We start from the raw sequence: 25,141 nt of genomic DNA on the forward strand, positions 1-25,141 counted from the left end.
CAGAATTCTATTGGGAATCCATCCTCGCCTGCTGTTTTATTGTTTGGTAGTTTTTTTAATATCTCCTGTAATTCTTCTATTTCAAATGGTTTTATTAATTTATTTTGCTCCTCTGTTTGTAATTTCAGTAGTTCAATTTTAGTCAGAAATTCATCTATTTTGTCTTCTTTCCCTTCGTTTTCAGTTTGGTATAGTTGCTCGTAGAATTCCCTGAAGTTTTCATTGATCTCCATTGGATTATATGTAATTTGTTTGTCCTTTCCTTAATGCCAATACCATTCTTTTAGTCTGTTCTGTCTTAAGCTGCCACGCTAGAATTTTGTGCGTTTTTTCTCCTAGCTCATAATATTTCTGTTTTGTCTTCATTATGTTCTTCTCCACCTTATATGTTTGTAGTGTTTCATATTTTATTTTTTTATCTGCCAATTCTCTTTTTTTAGTTGTATCTTCCGTTATTGCTAATTCTTTTTCTATATTTGTTATTTCCCTTTCCAACTGTTCTGTTTCCCGATTGTAGCCCTTCTTCATTTTAGTTACATAACTTATTATTTGCCCTCTGATGAATGCTTTCATTGCATCCCACAGTATAAACCTATCTTTCACTGATTCCGTATTTATTTCAAAGTACATTTTAATTTGTCGTTCAACGAATTCTCTAAAATCCTGTCTTTTAAGTAGCATGGAGTTTAATCTCCATCTATACATTCTTGGTGGGATGTCTTCTAGCTCTATTGCCAATAACAGGGGTGAGTGGTCCGATAATAGTCTAGCTTTATATTCTGTTTTCCTAATTCTCCCTTGAATGTGGGCTGATAACAGGAATAGGTCTATCCTTGAGTATGTTTTATGTCTACCCGAATAATATGAATATTCCTTTTCCTTTGGGTGTTGTTTCCTCCATATATCCAAAAGTTACATTTCTTGCATCGATTTAATTATAAATTTGGTTACTTTGTTCTTTCTGTTAATTTTTTTCCCCAGTTTTATCCATGTTTGAATCCAAATTAAGGTTGAAATCCCCTCCTATTAGTATGTTCCCTTGCGTGTCTGCTACCTTCAAAAAAATATCTTGCATAAATTTTTGATCTTCTTCATTAGGTGAATATACATTGAGTAAATTCCAAAATTCTGAATATATTTGACATTTTATCATTACATATCTCCCTGCTGGATCTATTATTTCTTCTTCTATTTTGATTGGTACATTTTTATTGATTAATATAGCTACTCCTCTGGCTTTTGAATTATATGATGCTGCTGTTACATGTCCTATCCAATCTCTCTTTAATTTCTTGTGTTCCACTTCAGTTAGATGTGTTTCTTGTATGAATGCTATATCAATTTTTTTCTTTTTTCAGTATATTTAAGTTTCTTCCTTTTGATTTGGTTATGTATTCCATTAATATTTAAAGTCATATAGTTCAACATAGCCATTTCATACTTTGTTTATCTTTCCTTTCCGTTTCCTCATCACCACCTTCCCTTCTTATCCATTTCTGCTTTCTTTTTTTGAACACATTATAAGTCAACATTTCTAAAACATAAAATATTTCCACTATTTTCATATCTAAAATTCCTTTAACCCCAATAGTCCCTCCCCTTTCTGAGTTGCCCTTTATCCCTTGTCGGGCAACCACATCTCCCCTCTCCATTTGGATTTGCGAATTCGCTCGCAAGCGTCAACTGATTTCGCAGTGACTGTAATTCTTCCCCACCCAGCCCCCCCCAGAAAAGATTTTAATCTTCATATATAACAAAGGTCATTCTCTTAATTCCCTCCTTACTTCCTTTCTTCCCTTTTTTTCCCTTCTTAGTTCTTACCTATACTCTATTTATATATATATATATATATGTATGTATATAAATACCTACATACACACATACATATAGTTTGTTGTCATTTTTGTTCTTGTTACATCTCTTCATCTCTCTGTCTGTTTTGTTGTTCTGCAAATTTTCATGCTTCTTCCGGATCCGAGGATAGTCTGTTTTGCTGCCCCAGAATAACTATTTTAAGTACTGCTGGGTATTTTAACATAAATTTATAACCTTTTTTCCATAGGGTCATTTTTGCTGCATTAAACTCCTTCCTCTTCTTCAGGAGTTCAAAACTTATATCTGGATAGAAGAAATTTTTTTGACCCTTGTATTCCAGTGGTTTTTTATCTTCTCTTATTTTATTCATGGCCTTCTCCAATATATTTTCTCTTGTTGTATATCTTAGGAATTTTACTAGAATGGATCTTGGTTTTTGTTGTGGTTGTGGTTTAGGGGCTAATGTTCTGTGTGCCCTTTCTATTTCCATTTCTTCCTGTAATTCTGGTCTTCCTAGGACCCTGGGGATCCATTCTTTTATAAATTCTTTCATATTTTTGCCTTCTTCATCTTCCTTAAGGCCCACTATCTTTATATTGTTTCTTCTATTATAATTTTCCATTATATCTATCTTCTGAGCTAACAGCTCCTGTGTCTCTTTAACTTTTTTATCAGATTCTTCTAATTTCTTTTTTAAGTCATCTACTTCCATTTCTATGGCTGTTTCTCGTTCTTCCACCTTGTCTACTCTTTTGTCATGATCATCTCTAATCTATTCACTTTTTCTTTTGTACTTTTTATTTCACTGAATTCTTGTGTCTGCCATTCTTTTACTGTTTCCATATATTCTTTAAAAAAAATATATCCATGTACTTGCCCTTCCCTTCATCTTCCTTTTCTCTGTGTTCTTCCTCTTCTTCTTCTGAGTCCACTTCAGGATCTGTGTCCTTTACCTCTGTCTCTTCTGGTTTTCTTGTTGGGTTGTTTGTTTTATTTTGTTAGGTATTTTTGGTCTTCTTATTTTTATTAGAAGTGTCTTGGTGTTGGTCTTCTTCCTCTGGGTTGGTCATCTGTTGTTTCTTTGATTTCTTATTTTTACTCTCTTCTTTCTTGCTCTCGTTATTTTCTGTTTTCCTCTTGCTGTTGTGTTGTAGTTGTCAGTTTCAGCTGTGGAGATCTACTCCTCAGCTGGTCCCCCCTCCCGTCAGTGTTATTTTTGTCTTGCGCATGCGCGGTTGCGCACTTTTGTTTGGCTCCGTGAGCCATTTTTGTAGTCCCGAGTTCAGGGCTTCAACTGACCTTAGGGAGCGGGCTTCTCTCTCCACGGCGGGCCTCCTCGTACAGGTAAGGCCTTCACCTTCTTCCGACGTCTTTCCTTCTTCTTTTCTTCCCGTTGTCTTTGGTTTTTCTTTTTTCGCTGCCATTTTCTTCATACTTTTACTTTCACTTTATTTTGGTTTTTATGTTTGTGCCTTTGCTTTTTCTCTATTTTTTTTAACGTTTCTGGAGAGGACTGGAGTTCCCCGACCGGCCACTACTCTATCACGTGACTTCCCCTACCAAAATTATTATTGACACAAAATCAACTAATCCCTTTTACAATAGATAATCTTTCCTATAGAGAATGGGAGAGAAAAGGAATTAAAAGAATAGAAAATTGTTTTTTGGGAAATAATTTATTAACATTTGAACAAATGAAGTACAAATATGGAATAACTCGTGGTACAATGTTTGCATACCATCAACTGAAAGCCTACTTAAAGGACAAATTGGGAAGCATACTGAGATTACCAGAAGGAAGCAGCTTTGAATATGTGATCACAGAAACAATGATAATAAAAAGATTTATAACAAACATGTACATCAAGCTGCAAGAGAAGGAAAATTATTAAATAAGCTATAAACCCAAACAAAAGTGGGAAAAAGATTTAAACATAAAGATAAAAAATGAAATATGGGAAAAGTTATGCTCTGTAATTATGAAGAATATAATAAACACAAGGTTGCACATGATACATTATAATTGGTTACACAGGTTATATATCATGCCCCAAAAGTTAAAAAAATGGGATCCAACATTATCAGATAGATGTTTTCGCTGTAAGAAGGAAATGGGAACAACAGTACATGCAATTTGGGCATGCAAGAAAGTGAAAAAGTTTTGGGAAGATCTAAATCAGGTATTAAATAAAATCACAAAAAGCGACATACCAAAAAATCCAGAGATCTTTCTTCTAAGTAATATAAGAAGTAAAGAATTAGGCCACAAACTGGATGAAGTGCAAAAAAGATTTATTACGATAGCCTTAGCAGTAGCAAAAAATGTATAATGTCAACTTGGAAATCAGAAGAGATCCTGAGAGTACAGCAATGGTGCATGGAAATAAATAAATGTATTCCATTGGAAAAAATAACATATAATTAAAAAAATAAAGTCACATTATTTGAACAAATTTGGGAACATAACAGAGAGGGCTTGCCTCGGACCTCCACCCCCTAAAATGATAATTAGACAAAATGACTTGATCCAGTGTGTAAAAGTAGGACACACAATTTTCTTGTTTATTTTCATTGGGTGATGACATTATTTAATGGTTTTATTGTATTGTATATGTTGAAATTTTAATGGGTTTGGAGGGGGAAAAAGGGGAGAACATGCCTCTGTATATATTTAAGAGGGAAATGTTTGTATGTATTTGATTGATATGGTTCACAGTGTGAAAAAAAAAGGAAGTGCTCCACAGGGCCTCTCATGGGCCAGGGCTGAAGGCTCTTGGCTGGCTAGCTGGCCAGTGGCCCACTTCTGCCCCATGGTGATCTTCCTCCTCCCCTGGCCCGGCTTCACCTTCGTGCTCGGGATGTGCTGGAGGCCTGGTGGTCGACCCTGGGATCCAGGTTGCAGGCCAGGGCGAACAGCAGCCCTCTCTGTTGCTCATCAGTGCTGGGAGTGGATCTCCAGCTGGCCTCCTGCTGACCAGCCTGCAGCGACAGATCAGCAGGGATCTGTTCTGGGACCCCAGCTCTGTGATTTTTATAAATGACCTGGACAAAGAAGTGGAGGGATGTGTCAGTAAGGTTGGATAGTGTAGAAGGTTGTTGTAGGTTACAACAGGTTATAGTCAGGATTTGGAGTTGGGTGGAAAAGTGTCAGATGGAGTTCAATCCGGATAAGTATGAGGTGATGTATTTTGGAAGGACAAATCCAAAAGCAGAGTACATGGTTAATAGCAGGTTTCTTAACTGTGGAAGAAGAGAGACCTTGGGGTGCAAATCCATATATCTCTCAAGGTTAACGTCAGGTCGATAGACAGTTAAGAGAGGGCTATGGTATGCTGGGTTTCATTAGTCAGGGATTGAGTTCAAGAGCCACGAGGTAATGTTGCAGCTGTTTTAAACTCTGGTTGGACCACACTTGCAATATTGTGTTCAGTTCTGGTCGCCTCATTACAGGAAGCATGTGGAAGCTATGGAGAGGGGCAGAGGAGATTTACCAGGATGTTGCCTGGATTAGAAAATGTGTTTTATTCGGCAAGGTTAGCAGAGCTGGGACTTTTCTCTTTGGAGCAAAGAAGGACGAGTGATGACTTAATAGAGGCCTTGACAGGGTGGACAGCCAGCAGCTTTTTCCTGGGGCGACAGTAGCAAACACTAGATGACATCAGTTTAAGATGAGAGGAGGAAGGTTTAGGGGTAAGAGATAAGTTTTTTCTAAAAAACACACAGAGAGTGGTGGGTGACTGGAATGCATTGCTGGGGATATTCAAAAGACTCTCATTCAGAAACCTGGATCTAAGAAAAATAGAGGGTTATGAGTGAGAAGGAGGGAAGGGAGGGTAAATTAGGTCAGTACAAATTGTGGGATAAAGGGTCTGTACTGTGTTGCATTCTATGTTCCTTACAGACAGCAGCGGATTCGAACCCAGGTCGCTGGCACTGTAATAGCGTTGAGCTAACCACTACACTAACCGTACAACCAATGGGATGAATGTGTCACTTGTCAAGGTCTTAGTCACACACCAACTCTACTGGTGAATGGGGAACAGGAGATTGATTTTGGAGAACTTCCATCCAGTGTCTCATTCAGGGAACACAGAGGGGAAGAGTAATCCCAGCTCCAAATTCCAACCCCCTTCCCCTGGTTAATCATGTTCACTAAAACCAATAACTGTCTACCACAACTATCAACCCCATGATATATATCCATCAGAATTCAGATTTACTCTGAGTACATACCTGACATTACATACAACCCGATTCTTTTTCCTGCGGGCGAGGCAGAATTACCACTTATTAGCAGTGCAAAAAGAAAACTGACTCAATATACACATGTAAACAAATAAATATGGCATGGTTAGTGTAGCAGTTAATGCAATGGCATTATAGCACCAGTGACTGGGACTTGGATTCGAATCCCACTTTGACTGTAAGGGGTTTGTGCATTCTTCCTGTGTCTGTGTGGGTTTTCCCCTGTTCTCTAGTTTCCTCCCACCGTACTGGGGGTTGTAAGGCCAATTGGATGTAATTGGTTGGCAAGGGCTCATGGGCCAAAACGGTCTGTTAATATGCTGTATGTCTAAATTTTTAAAATGTAAATAAATTGCAAAACAGAGAGATTAAAAAAATCCAAAGTGCAAAAGTCCTTAAATGAGTCCCTGATTGAGTTTGTCATTGAGGAGTCTGATGGTGGAGGGGTAGCAGCTGTTCCTGAACCTGGTTGTGTAAGTCTTGTGGCACCTAGACCTCTTCCTGATGGTAGTAACGAGAACAGAGGATGTGCTGGATGGTGTGGATCCTTGATGATCGCTGCTATTCTCCAATGACAGCATTTCCTGTTGATTTTCTCGATGGTGGGGAAGTTTTGTCTGTGATGTCCTGGGCTGTGTCCACTACCATTTGTAGGGTTTTCTGTCAGAGATATTGGTGCAGCCAGTCGGCATACATCTGTAGAAATTTTCCAACTACCCCAACCTCCCCCAATGTATTCCATCTGAGCACTTACCACTTCTAAAATTGGATTGTTGGGTTGGGCATTGAAGGGACAAGATAGTGAAAAGGGATTGGATCCATTTTGCCCGTGATAGTTGAGGGAGGAGCTGGTGCCTCCTTGTCTGGATCAACCCGTCCCATTTGCAGGACCTCCCTCATCCTCCCAACTCCATCTATTCATGGAACCGTTGTCTTGCAGAATAGATCATGATTGCAAAGGGATATGTAGACACGTTGGAGATTCTTGTATTCCATCTGAGCACCCTCCAACCAGATGGCATTAATATTGACTTCTCCGGTTTCTGTTGGCCCCCTCACCCCAGTCCCTCTCTTTCCTAATCCCTTCATCTCCCCACCCCCTATAACTTCTCATCATTTTCCCCCTTCACCCTCCCACCTGTTAGCCTGCACTCCTCCCCCTGCCATTCCTCCCTCTTCATCTCCCTTCTCCAGAATTTTATTCAGGCACCTGCCTGCTTTTTGCTTATACCTTGCTAAAGGACTCAGGGATGAAATGTTGGCTACCATTTACTTCCTGTGACCCATGGAGCTGCGTAACCTGCTGAGTTTCTCTAGCAAGTCTGAGTGCTGCACTGCAATCACAGCATCTGCAGACTTTCCTGTTTAACTGCAGAGAGTCTTTTGCCCAGAGTAGGGGAAATCGGGTAATCAGAGGACAAAGGTTTAAGGAGAAGGAGAGAGATTTAACAAGAACCTGAGAGGTAACTTTATTTTTCAAACACACACACACAATACACAGGGTGGTGGATGTGTGGAATGATCTGCTGGAGTAGGTGGATGAGGCAGGGACTATTGCAATGTTTGCGAAACATTTGGGCAGATGGGTTTAAGAGGGATATGGACCATTTGCAGGTAGATGGGACATTTTGGTTGGCATGGGCTGTTGAGCTGAAGGGCCTGTTTCCACAGTGGGTGACTCTGTGACCCTAACTTTCAGTCAGCGAGAGTAAGATGAATTGTGGGCGATGAGAAGGCAAAAGTACCAATGTTGGAAACTGATAAGAGGTGAGAATGGTGGTGGTAAAGAGAGCAAATGGAATTGAAGTTGGGCAGCAGGTGGGGCTGCAGATGTAGAGAGAGGAGTAGAATCCTGGTGGGGAGCCAAGGAGGATGAATGGGTGGAGGTATATTTGGATGTGGGTGAGTGGTAAGGGAGAAAATAGGGGAGGGAGATCAGAAAGGGGAAGATAGTCTTCATCTACACCTGAAGCACCAGGCATTCTCGTCACCTCTAACTGTCTCTTTCCTCTGCTACACCAGCTCGTCAATCAGCCATTACCCAACTTCACCTCCCTGCCTTCAAACTCCCATTCATTCATTAGTCCCTATGTTCCTCATGCCAAATCCCTTCATTCTGAAGTTCTCCACTCCCCCAATCCCTCCCCATCCAGGACCCCTGTGCTCCTTGTGATTTGCCCAGCGGAGCACTCTCAAGTTCAGCTCAGCCACCATCAACTGTCCTTCACCTCCCAGGTCCTGAGCTCTGGGAATCATCGTTGAAACCTGCTCTCTGCACCATTACACCTTCCATCAATCCACCTCTCTCTGGACCAGTTATTGGAGCAGATCCAATACTGTCCATGGAGTGAAACAAAAGTCTGTAGATGCTGTGATTTTTGTCAGGAGATGCTGGAGGAACTCACCTGGTCTTGAAGAGTCCATCGGAGGTAAAGATATATTACCGATGTTTCAGGCCCTTCTTTGAGATACAAGTGAAAAAATACAGGCATCTGAATTTAAGAGTGGGGAGAGAAAGAAGGAAGAATGGGAGGGGGAAGAGTACAGAACAACATACAAAAGGTAAAGGTTCCATTATTGTCAAGTAATACACATTTAGAATAACATTAATGAAATTCTTTACTTTTTGTCTACTGTAAGGCAGACAGAGAGTCGCCACTTTATACAGCGCCCCTTACAGAAACCTACAGGCCCTGGTCTTCTTTGGCAGTCTCCCCTCCAAGTACTGACCAGACCTGTGCCTACTTAGCTTCAGAAATCAGACAATCCCAGGCATGGTCAGGCTATTTGGTGCTGTAAAAAGGTGGTAATTGAATATAAGAGGAAAGGTGAGAATTGATTTTGGCTCTGAAAGTAGACAGAGGGGAAGGGGGGGGGGGGGGGGGTTGGAGAAAGAGAGAGCAAGAAAGAGATTGGAGAAAGGTGGGTTATACAAATGAGGTTGGTGCTGAAGTATCATTTACACAAACTAAAGTTCAGGACATGTTTCTCCACATCGGTAATGTCACAGGAAGAGTTTAGTGATGTCACAGTTGGTTATTGTGCCTCAGGATGACTCCAGAGGTCAATTAATTTTAACGTATGGCACAGGAACAGGCCCTTCTGGCTCATGACAACCCCGCCACTCAAATATCCCAAATGGCCTATACTTTTGAAGTATACTTTTGAAGGGTTGGAGAAAATCAGAGCCCCTGGTGGAAACTCATAGACACGAGGAGAACTCCTTATGCACAGCATGGGATTGGAACCCGTTGCTGGCGCTGTAAAGGCATGGTGTTAATTGTGCTTCCCCGTTGAGCATGTTAAGGGGCAACATTCACAACATGGGCAGGGCCCTTTTTCAAGAAGACCTCACCCCCACATCAGATCCTTGCTCCACCTGGAGGCTACCCCTGCCCTCAGATCCGTCTCTTTCACTTTCCCCCTCCAGAGAATCTACTCACCTTATCTCCCCTCAATGGTCTATGTCTAGAGAGCTTGATCTGGGATTACAAAACCACCCCCTTGCCGCCCTTCTCATCACTCTCTCCCTCCTTGCAACCCCCCTTCTCCTTGCCTGCCCCCCCTTACCTTGTCACTTCCCACGCGAGGATCTTGACATTAACACCACAGCTTTCACAACTCTATGTTATTCCTCAGCACTCCAGGGCCATTGAAAATCTCTTAAAATGTGGCTGCTGTCGTCGTGTTGGGAGCAGGGCATCATTCTACACGCTGTCCCCCTTGACAGTAAAGATGCAAAGTCCAGACCTCCGGCTTCAGTGGAGTTGAATTAAAAGTCACACAATGTGGAAACTGATCCTTTGGCACAGTCTGCTCATGCTGACCAAAATGTCCACCCACACAAATCCTGCCTACGTTGGACCCATATCCTTCTATCCATCCATTTCAAAAAAAACATTGCAGCAATGCTTGCCTCAACCACCACCTCTGTTCCATACATGCAGCCCCCTCTGTGTAGAAAGGTTACCCCTCAGATTCCTGTTCAGTCTCTCCCCCTTCACTTTAAACCTCTGATTACTGATTCCCCTTCTCTGGGTAAAGACCCTCTGTATTCCGCCGATCTATTCCTCTCTTTCCCTTTGCTCAGCATCTGCCTCTGCCTGTCATATCTCACCTCTTGCTATTTTGCCAATCCCATGTGGGACCCTAACCTTCACCCTGGCCTCTACACAGCTCCTGCACCAACTTCCCTCAATCCCAATGAAGGGTTTTGGCTCGAAACATCGACTGCACTTTTTCTCCCACTGACAATGCTCGGTTCTTCAAGCAGATTGTGTTTAGCTTCAGATTCCAGCATCAGCCTTCTCCTGTGCGTCTGAAGGGCTGTCCTTTTTAGTATGGGACAGTGAGACAGTGTGGAAACTTGCGAGTGACCATCAGCGTTGAGTGTGGACTGCAGACCAGAGACAAAGTAGAGAGGAGACCAGGTATAGTCTTGGAGAAGCTGTTACATGAGAGAATCTTGACCTACATGGCAGGGTCTTGGAAGCAACGGTCCACATACTCACCGCTCTGTGTAAAAGTATTTGGCACAGAGAGGTCCATCTCCTTTTCCAATGGACTGAGATGAAGAGAAATATTCCCCACCTCATTCCCTTGCTGACATGCCTGTCCAGGCACCACCAGACTGAGACAAATGTAAATTGGAAGAATAATGCCTCATCTTCCATCTGGGCACCCTCCAACTAGATGGCCCTAATATTGACTTTCATTAAATAGTCTCTGGTTTCCATTAAACAGTCTTTCTTCCCCCATTGCCTTTCCCACCAGATCTGTCTATCTTCCCTTTTCCCTCTGTCTCCTTTCTCAGAGCCAAAATCAATTCTCACTGCTCCTTTTATCATATCCAATTAACACCCTTTGTTGGTCTAGTCTCCTCCTCCTCTCCTTTATTCAGACACCTTCCTGTTGTTTTTTTTAAACTCATATCCTGAAGGAGGGTTCAGGCCTGAAATGTCAGCAATATATCTTTAACCTCCTATGGATGCTGCAAGACTGGCTGAGTTCCTTCAGCATTTCTGTGTGTTTTTACGATGATCACAGCAGGTGCAGAATTTTGTGTTTCACTCAGAAACTCATTGATGCTGGTTGGTGTTGGAATGGTTTTCCCCTCAGCCTGCAGGAGATGGGTCACCAGTAATATTCAAGGCTAGGATCAACAGATTTTTTTTTAATATGTAAGGCAATCCGGGTCCAAGGTTTGGGCTGGGAGAATAGTCACGATTGGCCACAATCTCACTGCACACACCAAAATATTTCCTATTTCTTATATTGATGAGAACAAAACTGGGGTCTGGTGCAGTACATAGAAGTGCTGGAGAAACTCAGTATCATGCAGCATCCATAGGAAGTAAAGGGTGATCGATGTTTCGGACCTGAGCCCCTTCACAATGCTGCCAATATGCCAGAATAAAAAGGTGGGGGAAGGAGAAGAAACAGACCAAAATGTAGGAGGTGATAAGTGGATCCAGGTGGGAGTGTAGAAGGGAAAGTAAGAGTTGGGGAGAGAGCAGAGGGCTAAGAATAGCTAACAGGCTACAGAACATGTGCTGATGAATGGGATTATCGTGGATGGGTTCCTGATGGTCACATGGCCCTACAAAGGTTGGAAGAGTTGTGGATGGAGCTGAAGGTTGTCGAAGGTTACAAGAGGAGAAAGACAGGATGCAGAGTTGCGCAGAAAGGTGGCAGATGGAGTTCAATCTAGGTAAGTGTGAGTGATGCATTTTGGAAGGTCAAACCTGAGGCTGAGTACAGGGTTAATGGTCAGATACTTTTTTTTTGGAATACTTTAAATTTTAAGAAAATACAGAATATAGGACTCAATAAAATAACAATAATATATTTAATATAAAATCATAGAAAAATATTCACAAGGTCCAAAAAAAATAAAAAGGAGAGTCCCTCTTCTCCCAGCATCCCCTCCCCAGATTTGAAAGAAAAGGGGACAGATATGATGGAATAGAGGGAGAGAAAAAGTAAGAAAATAGAAAAGAAAAAGCAAAAGGAGGAAGTTTTGAGATCTGAGTCGCATCATTTTAAAAGTATTAAATTTCTAATAAGAGGGAAGGCTTCAAGTTTCTAGATCACTGGGCTGTGTTCCAGGGAAGGTGGGATCTGCACCAACAGGAGGGATTGCATTTAAACTTGAAGGGGATTAATATCCTTGCTGGTAAGTTTGTTCGCCTTGTCCTGATGAGTTTAAATTAGATTTACAGGGGGGAGGGGAACCACTATGTTAAGATTAGTTAGTAGGCCCTTTTACAAACCAAAAAATCCAAATGGAGATTCTCTGCCCTCATGTCAGAAAACTTGCCTTCATAAATGATCCGTGAGCAGCTGCAAAGCAGTGATTCCAATCCTTCTTCAAGGTAGTCCTAGTGGTGGTGCAGTGCACTGGATAAAGGTGTATCCACTACAAGCAGCTGGCTAGGGGAAGGCTAATGATGTCATCAACCTGCAACCCATCTCACTTCTCTCTCTCTCCCCACTGACCCCATCAGGGGTATTCAGGATGGCCAGTGCCATGGCAACAATCGTCCTGCTCCGGATGATGCACTGAGGTGCTGCTCCACATAAAAGCAGCACTGGAGGAGCCTTTTAGGGCTGTTTCATAAACAGGCGTTTAAATTTTTGATCCGCATTTGATGCTGGCCTCAAAGCAGAGGCCTGGCATAAAAACACCCAGTGAGCAAGAGAAGGATAAAGGTATAGACAGAAATCATAGATTTGTACGAGATAGAAATTTTTCTCAGGTGTGTTAATTTTAATGCAAGGAGTATTGTTAGAAAGGCTAATGATCTTAGGGCATGGATTGATACGTGGGATTATATCGTTGGTATTAGTGAGACTTGGTTGCAGAATGGGCAGGACTGGCATCTTAATATTTCCAGGGTTCCATTAGTTCAGACATGTTAGAGAAGGAGGGATGAAAGGGGGAGTAGTGGCATTACTAGTCAGGGAAAATATCTCTGTTGTGCGAAGTCCGAACAGCCAGGAGGACTCGTCTACAGAGGCAATATGGATGGAGTTGAGGAAAAGTTGTGACCACACTAACAGACCACGCAATAGTCAGAGAGAATTGGAGGAGCAAATCTGTAGAGAGAGAGCAGATTGATGTAAGAAGCAGAACAATGTGATAGCAGGAGATTTTAAACTTTCCACATATTGACTGGGACTCCCATACTGTAAAAAGGGCTGGATGGCTTGAGTTTGTGAAATGTGTTCAGGAAAGTTTTCTAAATCAATATGCAGAGGTAACAATAAGAGAGAATGCAGTACTTGATCTACTAGTAGGGAACAGATCAGGTGACAGATGTATGTGTAGGTGAACATTTTGGATCCAGTGACAATAATGTCATGAGCTTCAAATTATTTATAGAAAAGGAGAAGACTGGTCCGCATGTTGGGATTCTAAATTGGAGGAAGGAAAATTTTGTGGAAATGAGAAAGGATCTAGGTAAAGTGGATTGGGATATGTTGTTTTATGGCACGGGGGTGTTATTTAAGTGGATGGCCTTCAAGGGATAAATCATGAGTGCAGAGTTCACATGTTCCTGTTACGATAAAAGGCAAAGTTACCCCTGGTTTTCAAGGCATATTGGCAATCTGATTAAGAAAAAGAGGGAGGTGTATCGCAAGTACAGGCAACAAGGAGCTAATGACACACAAAAAAAGCAAGAAAATACACAAGAAAGAAATCAGGAAGACATGAGACTGCTCTGGCAGATAATGTGAATGTAAACCCGAAGGGGTTCTATATTAAGAGTAAAGGAAAGAACAAAATTGGTTCTCAGCCTTTTTCTTTCCACTCACATTCCATTTTAAGTATTCCTTATGCCATAGGTGCTCTGTGATTAGTAAGGGATTGCTTAAGGTGATATGTGGGTGTAAAGAAAAAGTTTGAAAATCATTGTTTTAATCGTACCTCATTGACTCGTTATGTGCACGGTTTCATAACTTCAAAGGAAATGGGCCAATAACAATTTTTCTCAAGGAAAATATTTCAGTAACAATTGGGTCTAGAGCAGTGATTCTCAACCTTCCCTTCCCACTCACATCCCACCTTAAGCAATTCCTTACCAATCACATTGCATTTATGGCATAGGAATTACTTAGTGGTAAGTGAGTGGAAAGAATAAGGTTGAGAACCACTGCCCAAGAGGATCTATCTGGATTCTCACGCAGTGGGGGAGATCTTACATTTTTTTGCATCAGTATTTATGTAGGAAAACTGGGATAGTGCATAAGGAAGGGAAACAAATAGAATAATCATGGTACAGATGGAGATGAAGGAGGAAGAGGTGCTTGTTGCATTATGGCAAATAAAGGTAGATAAATCACCTGGGCCGGATATGATTTTCCCTCTGAACTTGAAGAAGGCTAGTGTAGAAATTGCAAAGGCCCTGGATGATATATTCAAAATGTCATTGGCCATGGGTGAGGTGCCAGAGGATTGGAAGGTAGCTCAGGTTGACCTGTTTAAAAAGGGCTCCAAAAATAAACCAGGTAATTATAGGGTGGTGAGCCTGATGTCAGTGGTGGGTAAATTATTGATAGGAGTTCTGAGAGACAGGATATCTAGGTATTTGGACAGTCATGGACTGATTACGGATAGTCAGCAGGGCTTTGTGTGTGGTAGGTCAGGTTTAACGAATCTTGCAGAGTTTTACCGAGGCTATTGCCAGGAAGGTTGAAGAGGAAAGGGCTGTGGATGTTGTCTACATGGACTTCAGTAAAGTCTTTGGCAAGGTCCCACATGGGAGGTTAGTTCAGAAGGTTCAGACAATGGGTCTTCAAGGTGAGGTTGTAAGCTGGATTTGAAATTGGCTGCTTGGGAGAAAGTAGAGGGTGGTAGTGGATAGTTGCTTCTCAGATTGGACACCTGTGACTAGTGGTGTGCCTCAGGGATCCATGTTGGGACAATTGTTATTTGTTGTATTATCACTGATCTGGACGATAATGTGATGAATTGGATTAGCAAATTTGCTGATGACAAAGATAGGAGGCATGTATAGCAAGGAAGATTTTCAAAGCTTGCAGAAGGATCTGGAAAAACTATGAGAATAGGCCAAAAATGACAGATGGAGTTTAATGCAGACAAGTGTGAGGTGATGCATTTTGGAAGGGCAAACCAAGGGTAAGAAATAAACAGTTAATGATAGGGCACTGAGGAGTGCAGAGGAGCAAAGAAATCTGGAAATACAGATGCATTGTTCCTTAAAGGTGGTGTTGCATGTGGACAGGGGGGGTCGTAAAGAAAGCTTTTGGTATCTTAGCCTTTATAAATCAAATATTGAGTATAGGAGTTGGGATGTTATGTTGAAGACATTGGTGAGGCCAAATTTGGAATATTGTGTGCAGTTCTGGGTGCCTATCTACAGGAAGCATATCAATAAGATTGAAAGTGTGCAGAGAAGATATACAAGTTGAGTTACAGGGAAATATTAAATAGGTTAGAACTTTATTCCTTGTAGCGAAGAAGAATGAGGGGAGATTTGATAGAGGTTTACAAGATTATCAGTGGATGCAAATAGGCCTTTTCCACTTCAGTTGGGGGAGATAAATACAAAGAGGTCATAGTTTTAAATTGAAGGGGTTAAAGGTTGGGGGAACATTAGGGGGAAGTTCTTCACTCAAAGTGGTAGGAGTGTGGAATGAGCTGCCATCTGATGTGATGAATGTGGGCTCGATCGTGTTTTAATTGGATAGGTACATGGATGGGAGAGACCTGGAGGGTTATGGAATGGGAGCAGGTCAGTGGGACTAGGGAGATGGTGGTTGGTACAGACTCAAGGGGCTGAATGGCCTGTTTTCTGTACTGTAGCATTCTATGGAGTATACCAATTGACAAATATCAAAATGAATTATACAATCTGGGCATTTAAGTAATCTAAATAAGGTTGCCAAATTTCAAAAAACATATTCTATCTATTTCTAAGACTAGAAGTAATCTTCTCAAGGGAAATAAAACTTCACACTTCCATATTCCAACGATCAATGTGAAGTAGGGAATTGGATTTCCATGTTACCGCTATACATTTCCTGATTAAGATGAAAGGTATAGTTTCCATTTGCAGCAAAAATTGAAAATACTTTCAAGTTGCTTTGAAACTCTATTTTTCTGAGATTAAATTATAGTTCAAATTTCCAATAATTACAAACTTAAAATTTAGCAACTAGTGGACTCAAATATAAACTCCAGCTCCCCCTACTACTTAATACCATCCCATTTGGTATTAAAAAATATTGATATTTTAATCTGGTACAATTTTATTCATACAGTTGAAAGTCGACTTGTGACAAAACAGCACTTTAATTAGCGTCACATTCTTCCACACAATAAAATTACAAACAACTACAAAGAACCATTTGTTGGTTCATTTGCACAGTGAGCAAAATGCCCTTTAAGCTAGCACAAAATTTACTAAGATTTGATACGTTGAAATTTAATATTCCCTCATCTTTTGCATTAGTTCAGGTAAGTTTAAACAAATCCAACATCAGCACCCAATCTTGTAGGAAAATAGCTCTTCAATCCTTTTGTATCAGTTTTAGTATTGGAGACACCGTTCATTGCAATGGGGAGTTTCAGCCAAAGGATATTTAAGTTAATTCAGTGTAATTAAAAAAAAATTATATGGATTTTAATCTTGTCTGTAGCCTCTCAGTCCTTATTCGGGGACTCAAACCAAACTGTTGATTTACACTTTTGCTTCCACGAATACAGCTTGACTCACCGAGTTCTTCCAGTGTCGTTTTTTTTGTTCTTTTTAGCATGTGAAGATTCTTTTGATTTCTTGCATTTTGGACTTTAAAAAAAAATGTGTGAATGTTGAAAAGATTTTAAGAGTGCAAATCAATTCTAGGTCCTGAACAAAGCTTGTACTCCAGCTTTGCCTCCTGTCATGGCCGACTCAAAAGCTTTCTATAGCAGTCACTGCAGAGATTTTCCTGGTAGAAGGCCAGCAAGATTAGCACTCTAGGTAAGGATCACAAGTGTGAGTGGGCATGATTTGAATCATTCAATCTATACCAATATCTCTCATAATGTCTTCCCAAACAATATTGTTGACAGAGGTGTTCCTTTATTAGTCATAATTTTTAGCAGTTTTCAACCTGTTTTCTGGAATGAGGAAACTGAGGTGGTTTCTTATTAGTTGACTCTGGAGAAAGTAAATTGGTATTTTTGGTAGTATTTTTTTCTGGAAGTAACTCATTCTGTGATTTTTTGTGTCTTGGATTCCTCCCTTCAAATAGATTTCTTGTTTGCCCCAGAAAATACTGTTCCCACTTAGGAAGCTGTTCTTCAGTGGATGTCCAGTACATGGTCTGCACAGAACAAACAGAAGTTTTGAAAACAAAAAAAATTACCCAAGTTAATTATTTTATTAAATATTAAAAAATTTCCAACAACAAAAAAAATACCTATTGCATTTAAGAGAGTGGATCTGGGGGATCAAGTCCATTAATACTTAAAATGGCTACACAAGTAGATAGGAGGTATGATGCACTTGCCTTCATTGGGTGAGGCATAGAGTACAAAATCAAGGAAGTCTTGTTACAGCTCGATTAAAAACTTTGGTTAAATTGCATTTGGAATATTGCTTGCAATTCTGGTTGCCCCATGACAGAAAGGATAAGGAGGCTTTGGAAAGGATACAAAGAAATTTACCAGAGTATTGCCTGGATTAGAGAGCATGAGATGTCAAGAGAGATTGGACAAACTTGAATTGTTTTCTGAGGGAGAAGCTGAAGAGTGACCTGGTAGAATTTTATAAGATTATGACCAGAATTGAAAGGGAAGGCAATTAGAATCTTTTTCCTAAGGTAAAAATTTTACATACTCAAGGGTCATACATTTAAGGTTGGGGGGGTGGGGGGGGAGTGAGAAAGTCTAAAGGAGGACAAGTTGTTATTCCGTTTAAAAAAATATAGTGATGGATTCCAGGAACATAAAATGGCAACGCTGTCACTGGTGTGGACCTGGGAGAGTAGAGAGACAGCACTGCTTTGCAGGGTTCAAACACCTGGTCCTAAATCAGGCTTTAAGTGGCCTGATAAAGGAGCTGATGGTGTATGTAAGTAAAATACTGCAACTGCAGATGTCTGTGCCCAAGATGGCAATGTCTGTGCTTGGTAGTGGCCACTAAGGGTTGCAGACTCCAGGGAGCAGCAGACGGGCGCAGGGCACCTGAAACAGGGAGAACCCTCCCAGTTGAGAAAGAGAAAAAGGTCCCAAGGAAGAGACCATAGAAGCAAATCAGACACTGAGAGACCTGTGGGCAACTTGGAGCCTGCAAGGGCTATGGTCTGCTGGAGACTGGCTTATGAGAACCAGGTATTGGATCCGGGATTCGAGGTGTTGATGACAAGGGCTTCAGAAGGGACTCGGGAGCTGAAGGCTTCCTGATCACGGAAGTTTGGATCTGGACCTTTGATTGCTGATGGATTGAACAAAAGTCTCTGTGGTGGCAGAGGCTGCAGGAGTGCTGGAGGAAATTCCATGGACACTCAGTGATTCTGAGACTAATTTGCTTCTCTTTCTCTCTTAATGTAAGGGGCACCACGCAACACTAATGGTAGATCTTTGTCTGCTTTACAGCAAGCAGAAGCAATTTTGTGTAATATTACACATTTTGCATTATAACACCACAATAAAGGAATCTTGATCTTGAGGATGCCAGACATAGTGGTGGAAGCAGATAAAATAACAGCATTTAAGTGGCTTCCAGACAGACACATAAATATGCAGGAAATAGAGAGACATGTACAAACATAAAAGCACCAAAGTTTTATTTTAACTTGGGCAGTATGTTCAGTGCAGACACATAGGCAGAAGAGCCGGTTCCTGTGCTGTACAATTCTATGACCAAATTCTCCAATGGAGATGTCACAAACATGGGCCATAGACTCAAGGTATTGTAATAGGTAGAAAGTTTGGAAGGAAGACAAATTACTTCATAGTTTTCTGGCGCATGCACAGTGAAGAGCCATGACCTGCAGAGAGGCAGGCCAAGTGCTTGAAGGTAGGATTTAAAAGGGTGGTATATTTAGACAGGTGTAGACAAAATGGTCTCCTGCGTCTAATTGCGCTTTGGGAGGATAAATGCAAGAATGAAAAAAAAAGATGAAATGAAGTTTCCTGGAGGACACAAAATTTAGAAAACACAGGGCAAGGCATCAATGGCACAGGGACTCCTCAACTGGCATGAGGCTACCTGGTTAGGAGGCAGAGGGCCTACAGAGTCTGAAGACCTAGCAAGTAACCCTTGTTCTCCTATTCCCCACTCCTCAGCTGTACTGACTGTCCAAGCTGCAAGGTGGAAAACAGTCAACATTTCAAGAACTTTGATTGGAATTGGTCTGTTCATAGATCTGTTTGTCTTACGACTATAGCTGGTGGTGATAGAGTATTTATAATTGTTGCCGCTTTTGTTTCAGATTTCCAGTATTAGTATTTTGCATTTTTAAATATTATTTTCAGATTTCCTAACAGCACAAGTGATGACCATTTGGGTTGTTAAGTCTCTGGTCACTCAGAGCAATTCCATTCTTTCTTCACTTATTTCCTGGTATCTATTCTCACACATGCCCATTAACACTTCCCCTTGATTTACTACTCTAGGGGCTTTCTCTCCCCAAAGTTATATTATTTCTCCCAATAGCTTCAGTGTTTCTTGCAGACATACAGGACATTAGAAAAACAAGAAATCACATTGCACGTTATTGTGTGTGGAGGAAATGCGGCCTCCCTGGCTGGAGGGTGTGGCCACGTGTCCACCCCATTTGGACGCCACTGTCAGTCAAGGTTGGACTCCGACCACTTATTAGCACATACCTTTCCGTTGGCCAGTTCAAATCACTCAGCATCATTATTGGCTGGACATACAGATTAGCGCTGCATTTAGCACCAGCACAGAGCACACTTCGCACTCTGCCTTGTGGTGATGGCCCCAGACACTGCTCCATGTTATTGTGAGCATTACTTGGAAGGGTTGCAGGTAAGGTGTGCACTGCACTGAAGCTGAGCCGTAGTATGGCTATAGATCAATGCTTGCAATAGAGCCGTACCTCCTGATGATCAGGGAGTCCGGAAGGGTGTGTATTACCTCACTTACAGTGTGCAAATGTCAGCACTGCTTGTGAAAATTAGTAATTGTGTAGTGTTTAACGTTTTCCCACCCTGCTTTATAAATTGTGCACGTCTGTTTTATTCCCATTACAATTTTCCCATGCTCTCTATATATTATGTTAATAAAAGTTATATGTGATTGCAAACTCTTCATCCAGACTCGTCTCTCTGCGAACCCACTGAACTGGATACATTTTCTCAACACAACACACATTCTGAGAAATTATTTGACATGCACATTTTAAAATATGTGAAAGAAAAATGCTGATGCAACAGTAAAACCCAACAACACAGCAAGTGGTCATGTACCTCAAGGGCAATAACAGTCGGATCCAGTTGTAGATGTAGTCCAGCTTTTAGGGTTTCCTCTGCTGCTTCCAAATCCTTAAAAGAATTTTTTTTTCCATAAAGACTCAGTGAAATGTGTTACATGGCAATCTGTTATTTTATTATCCTTGACAATTTTTAACATTCAAAACACATTTATATCATTGTAAATAAGAAAGTAAATTCATCAATTACAGTAGCAGCATATTTAAACTGGAAGATTACCGATACTAGTTCATGAATTATTTGTCCTGTAAATTTATCTGAACAGTGGAAGAATAACATTGGGTCAGAACTTGGTGACAGCAGTGACTGACCCACACTAGTGCGTATATATTCGGTAAATGCGAATAAGCTGCTTGAAGCCACTAATTCACAATAGCAAGGCCCTCTGCGCAACATAACTTCACATCAGTAGTAAGCCAAACAAAACAGCAGCAAAAGAAACATTTGTTAAATTCCCACCCCCAAGTCCTTGCTGGCTGTTAAACCTATCAATACTTCTAAATGAACCAGACACAAGAAACATTGAAAAACATACAAACTTTAAAAAAAAAACTTTAATCTTAATATTAAAAAAAATTAAAGCACTAGAAAACAAATCACATTAAAAATAGCAATTACAAATGAAAATCACTTCATGCCTACCTTTGTTTTATGATTAAAAAAAAACCTCATAGTAGCTACTTAGCAAGAAGTGCAGGCAGTTTGATGTGAACTTCTGTCATTCCCAACAAGTTTGAGTTCAGCAGCCTATTATACTCACTGATTTAATACAGATATACAGTGCCCTCCATAATGTTTGGGACAAAGACACTTTTTTCCCTTTATTTCCCCCTGTGCTCTACAGTTTTAAATGTGTAATCAAACATTTCACATGATTAAAGTGCACATTCTAGATTTTAATCGAGGGCATTGGTTTGACCATTTATTAATTACAGTACTTTTAATACATCGTCCCCTCATTTCAGGGGGCATAATATTTGAGACATATGTATATTAGTCCTGTTTCGTTCTTTGCTGAATATCCCTTGCATGCACCGACTTTTTGAAGTCTGTGATTCATTGACATCACCAGGTACGAGTATTTTCTCTGGTGAAGCTTCGTCAGGCCTCTACTGCAGCCATCTTCAGCTCCTGCTTGTCTCTGGGGTTTATCCCCTCAAGTGTTTGCTTCAGCATATGGAAGGCATGCTCAATTGGATTTAGATCTGGTGACTGACTTGGCCATTCAAGAATTTTCCAGTTTTTAAGCTTTGAAAAACTCCTTTGTTGTCGTAGCAGCATGTTTGGGATTATTTTCTTGCCGTAGGATGAAGCCCCTTCCAATGAGTTTGAAGGCATTTGCTCATATTTGAGCAGATAAGTCATTCCTATACACCTCAGAATTCATTGTCCTACTTCCATCAGCAGTTAACTCATCAATGAAGATAACTGTGCCAGTACCTGTGGCAGCCATACATACCCAACTCAGAACATCCCCACCACCATGTTTCACAAATGAGGTGGTACGCTTTAGATCTTGGGCAGTTCCTTTACACCTCCACACTTCGCTCTTGCCATCGCTCTGATCCACGTTAATCTTGGTCTCATCTGTATAGATCTGTGCAGAATTCTGCAGGCTCTTTTTAAATATTTCTTGACAAACTGTAATCTGGCCATCCTGTTTCTGTAGCTAATTAATGGTTTGCATCTCTGTTATTTCTGTTCATGAAGTCTTCTGCAGACAGTCGTCATTGACACATCCACACCTGAATCCTGAAAAGTGTTTCTGATCTGACAAAGGGTGGGGATTTTTCTTCATTTTGATGAGAATTCTTCTGCCATCAGCAGTGGAGATATTCCTTTTGCAATTAGCTCACCAGAACACTCTTTCTTCTTGATGTTCCAAACAGTTGATTTTGGTAATCCTAAGGTTTGGGTGAAGTCTCTTACTGTTTTGTTATTGTTTATCAGCCTCTTAACAGCTGCTTTGACTTTCATTGGCACAACTCTGGTCCTCATGTTAAAAATGGCACCACAGTCTCCAAAGGTGATCAAAAGCTTAGAAGCAAGCATAGCTAGCTCTCTTATACCTGCACCAATGAAGTAATTAAACATACTCAAGCACTCACAAACACCTGTGAAGCCAAATGTCCCAAATATTATGGTGCCCTAAAGTGGGGAAACTATGCATAAAAAGTGCTGTAATTTCCACATGGTCAAACAAAATGTACACAAATAACCTTGAATAAAATCTGGAATGTGCACTTTAATCACATGTGAATTGTTTGATTATAAATACAAAACTGTAGAGCACAGGGACAAATAAAGGAAAAAAGTGTGTCTCAAACATTATGGAGGGCATTGTATAAATCAATGCAACATAATCAAATATTACAATACGTGTGGCCACAGAAATGTTATTAATGGATTATCTTTCTTCCTCCTTCTTTACCCCAGAGGCAATACATGCAAAATAGGTTAATAGTTTTAATTTTTAATGCCTTGGACACCCTTGTTGTAGACTAAAGCATTAGTCTAAATTCAGCACAAAAATAAAAGCAAATGTTAAAAATATTTCAGAGACCTCAATGGTCAAAAGAATATTTTTTTAAAAATTAAGAATCTTTGGAAATTATTCCAGTGCTAATGACAAAAAGTGAATAAGGAAAGTAATAATCTGATTGTAATTAAAAGAATGAAGATTATAGAAGAGCATAAAGATTAAAAGAGATCACCAGATTTGAAATTATGGAATGAAATAAATCATGAGTATTGATTTTGGTACCACATAGATGCAATGCATTAAATACATTAGCAGTATAGCAACTGCATCCAATGTGTCTATGCTAGATCACTTAGCTACTTAATCATTTTAAATGCGCATCTTTAAAAAAGTTTTCTTGAATGTGACTTTTCCCAGTTTCTTTTTTGTACTGTTTTTGCAGCATTTTTTCCCTCTTAAGACATTTCATATGTATTGTTCTTTGCACAAAACATGTTTTCTCCTAACATATTCTATTATTTTGATAATCTTAAACTTGACTCTCAGTGTAAAATTTTTCATGAGTTGTTACAAATGCTTTCAACATTCAAGGCTTGCTTACTCATCTTTTTTTTTTTAAATTTTTTATTTTTCACACCATAAATCACAATAGCCATGATATACACTTTTTCTTTTCCACACATTTACAGTGACTTTTTCTCCCTCCCCCCTCCCTCCTCCCAAGCCACCCCCCCACCCCCCCCCCCTCTCATCCATTTTAGGTATACAATCTAGGTTGCATTAATTCAGTTAGACAATGTTGTCATTCAACAAAAATACACCAGAAATTCTACTGAGTCCATTCTTTTCTTTTCTTCTCCTTCCATCAATTTAGGTAATGTTTGTTCCCGGTAGGTTTTCGCTATTGTATTTAATGTAAGGCTCCCATACTTGTTCGAATATTTCAATATTATTTCTTAAACTATATGTTATTTTTTCTAATGGAATACATTTATTCATTTCTATATACCATTGTTGTATTTTCAAATTATCTTCCAATTTCCAGGTTGACATAATACATTTTTTTGCTACGGCTAGGGCTATCTTGACAAATCTTTTTTGTGCATCTTCCAAGTCAATTCCAAATTCTTTATTTTTTATGTTACTTAGGAGAAAGATCTCTGGATTCTTTGGTATATTGTTTTCTGTTATTTTATTTAATATCTGATTGAGATCATCCCAAAATTTTTCTACTCTCTCACATGTCCAGATTGCATGAATTGTTGTTCCCCTTTCTTTTTTACATCGAAAACATCTATCAGATACTGTTGGGTCCCATTTATTTAACTTTTGCGGTGTAATGTATAGTCTGTGTAACCAATTATATTGTATCATACGCAGCCTCGTATTTATTGTATTTCTCATCGTTCCAGAGCATAACTTCTCCCATGTTTCCTTTTTTATCTTTATATTTAAATCTTGTTCCCATTTTTGTTTAGTTTTACCATTTGTTTCCTCATTTTCCTTTTCTTGCAGTTTAATATACATATTTTTTATAAATCTTTTGATTAACATTGTATCTGTAATCACATATTCAAGGTTACTTCCCTCTGGTAAACTCAAGTTGCTTCCTAATTTATCTTTCAAGTAGGATCTCAGTTGGTAATATGCCAGCGCTGTATCTCCAGTTATATTGTACTTATCTCTCATTTGTTCAAAGGATAAGAATCTACTTCCTGAAAAACAATTTTCTATTCTTTTAATCCCTTTTTTTTCCCATTTTCTAAAGGCAAGGTTGTCTATTGTAAAAGGGAGTAGCTTATTTTGCGTCAATATTAGTTTTGGTATTTGGTAATTTATTTTATTTCTTTCTACATGAATCTTCTTCCATATATTGAGGAGATGGTGTAATACTGGAGAAGTTCTATGTTGTACCAATTTTTCGTCCCATTTATATAATATGTGTTCAGGTATCTTTTCCTCTATTTTATCTAATTCTAGTCTCGTCCAGTCTGGTTTTTCCCTTGTTTGATAAAAATCTGATAGGTGTCTTAATTGTGCGGCTCTATAATAATTTTTGAAGTTTGGCAATTGTAAGCCTCCTTGTTTATACCATTCTGTTAATTTATCTAGTGCTATCCTCGGTTTCC

At 39.9% G+C, this 25,141-nt stretch overlaps 1 protein-coding gene across 11 annotated transcripts in view; it reads right to left on the reverse strand.

The window, feature by feature from the left end:
• The window catches only part of cep15 (centrosomal protein 15), a 47,141-nt gene that overhangs the window by 13,575 nt on the left and 8,425 nt on the right, over window positions 1–25,141 (reverse strand). For 2 of the 11 annotated variants that reach the window (XM_069939538.1, XM_069939537.1), the window contains exons 3-5: window positions 20,507–20,581; window positions 8,466–8,552; window positions 6,049–6,078 (exon numbers count right to left, since the gene is read on the reverse strand). In XM_069939538.1, coding sequence (XP_069795639.1) covers window positions 6,055–6,078; window positions 8,466–8,552; window positions 20,507–20,581 — 186 coding nt within the window. In that variant the 3' untranslated portion in view covers window positions 6,049–6,054. Of the gene's footprint in view, window positions 1–3,751; window positions 4,858–6,048; window positions 6,079–6,111; window positions 6,721–8,465; window positions 8,553–16,317; window positions 17,395–20,506; window positions 20,582–25,141 lie in introns of those variants that run through there. The other 9 variants (XM_069939532.1, XM_069939536.1, XM_069939535.1 and 6 more) reach the window with 7 other exon arrangements.

The sequence above is a fragment of the Narcine bancroftii genome, chromosome 5, assembly GCF_036971445.1.
Source record: "Narcine bancroftii isolate sNarBan1 chromosome 5, sNarBan1.hap1, whole genome shotgun sequence".
In the NCBI taxonomy this organism is placed as follows: domain Eukaryota; kingdom Metazoa; phylum Chordata; class Chondrichthyes; order Torpediniformes; family Narcinidae; genus Narcine; species Narcine bancroftii.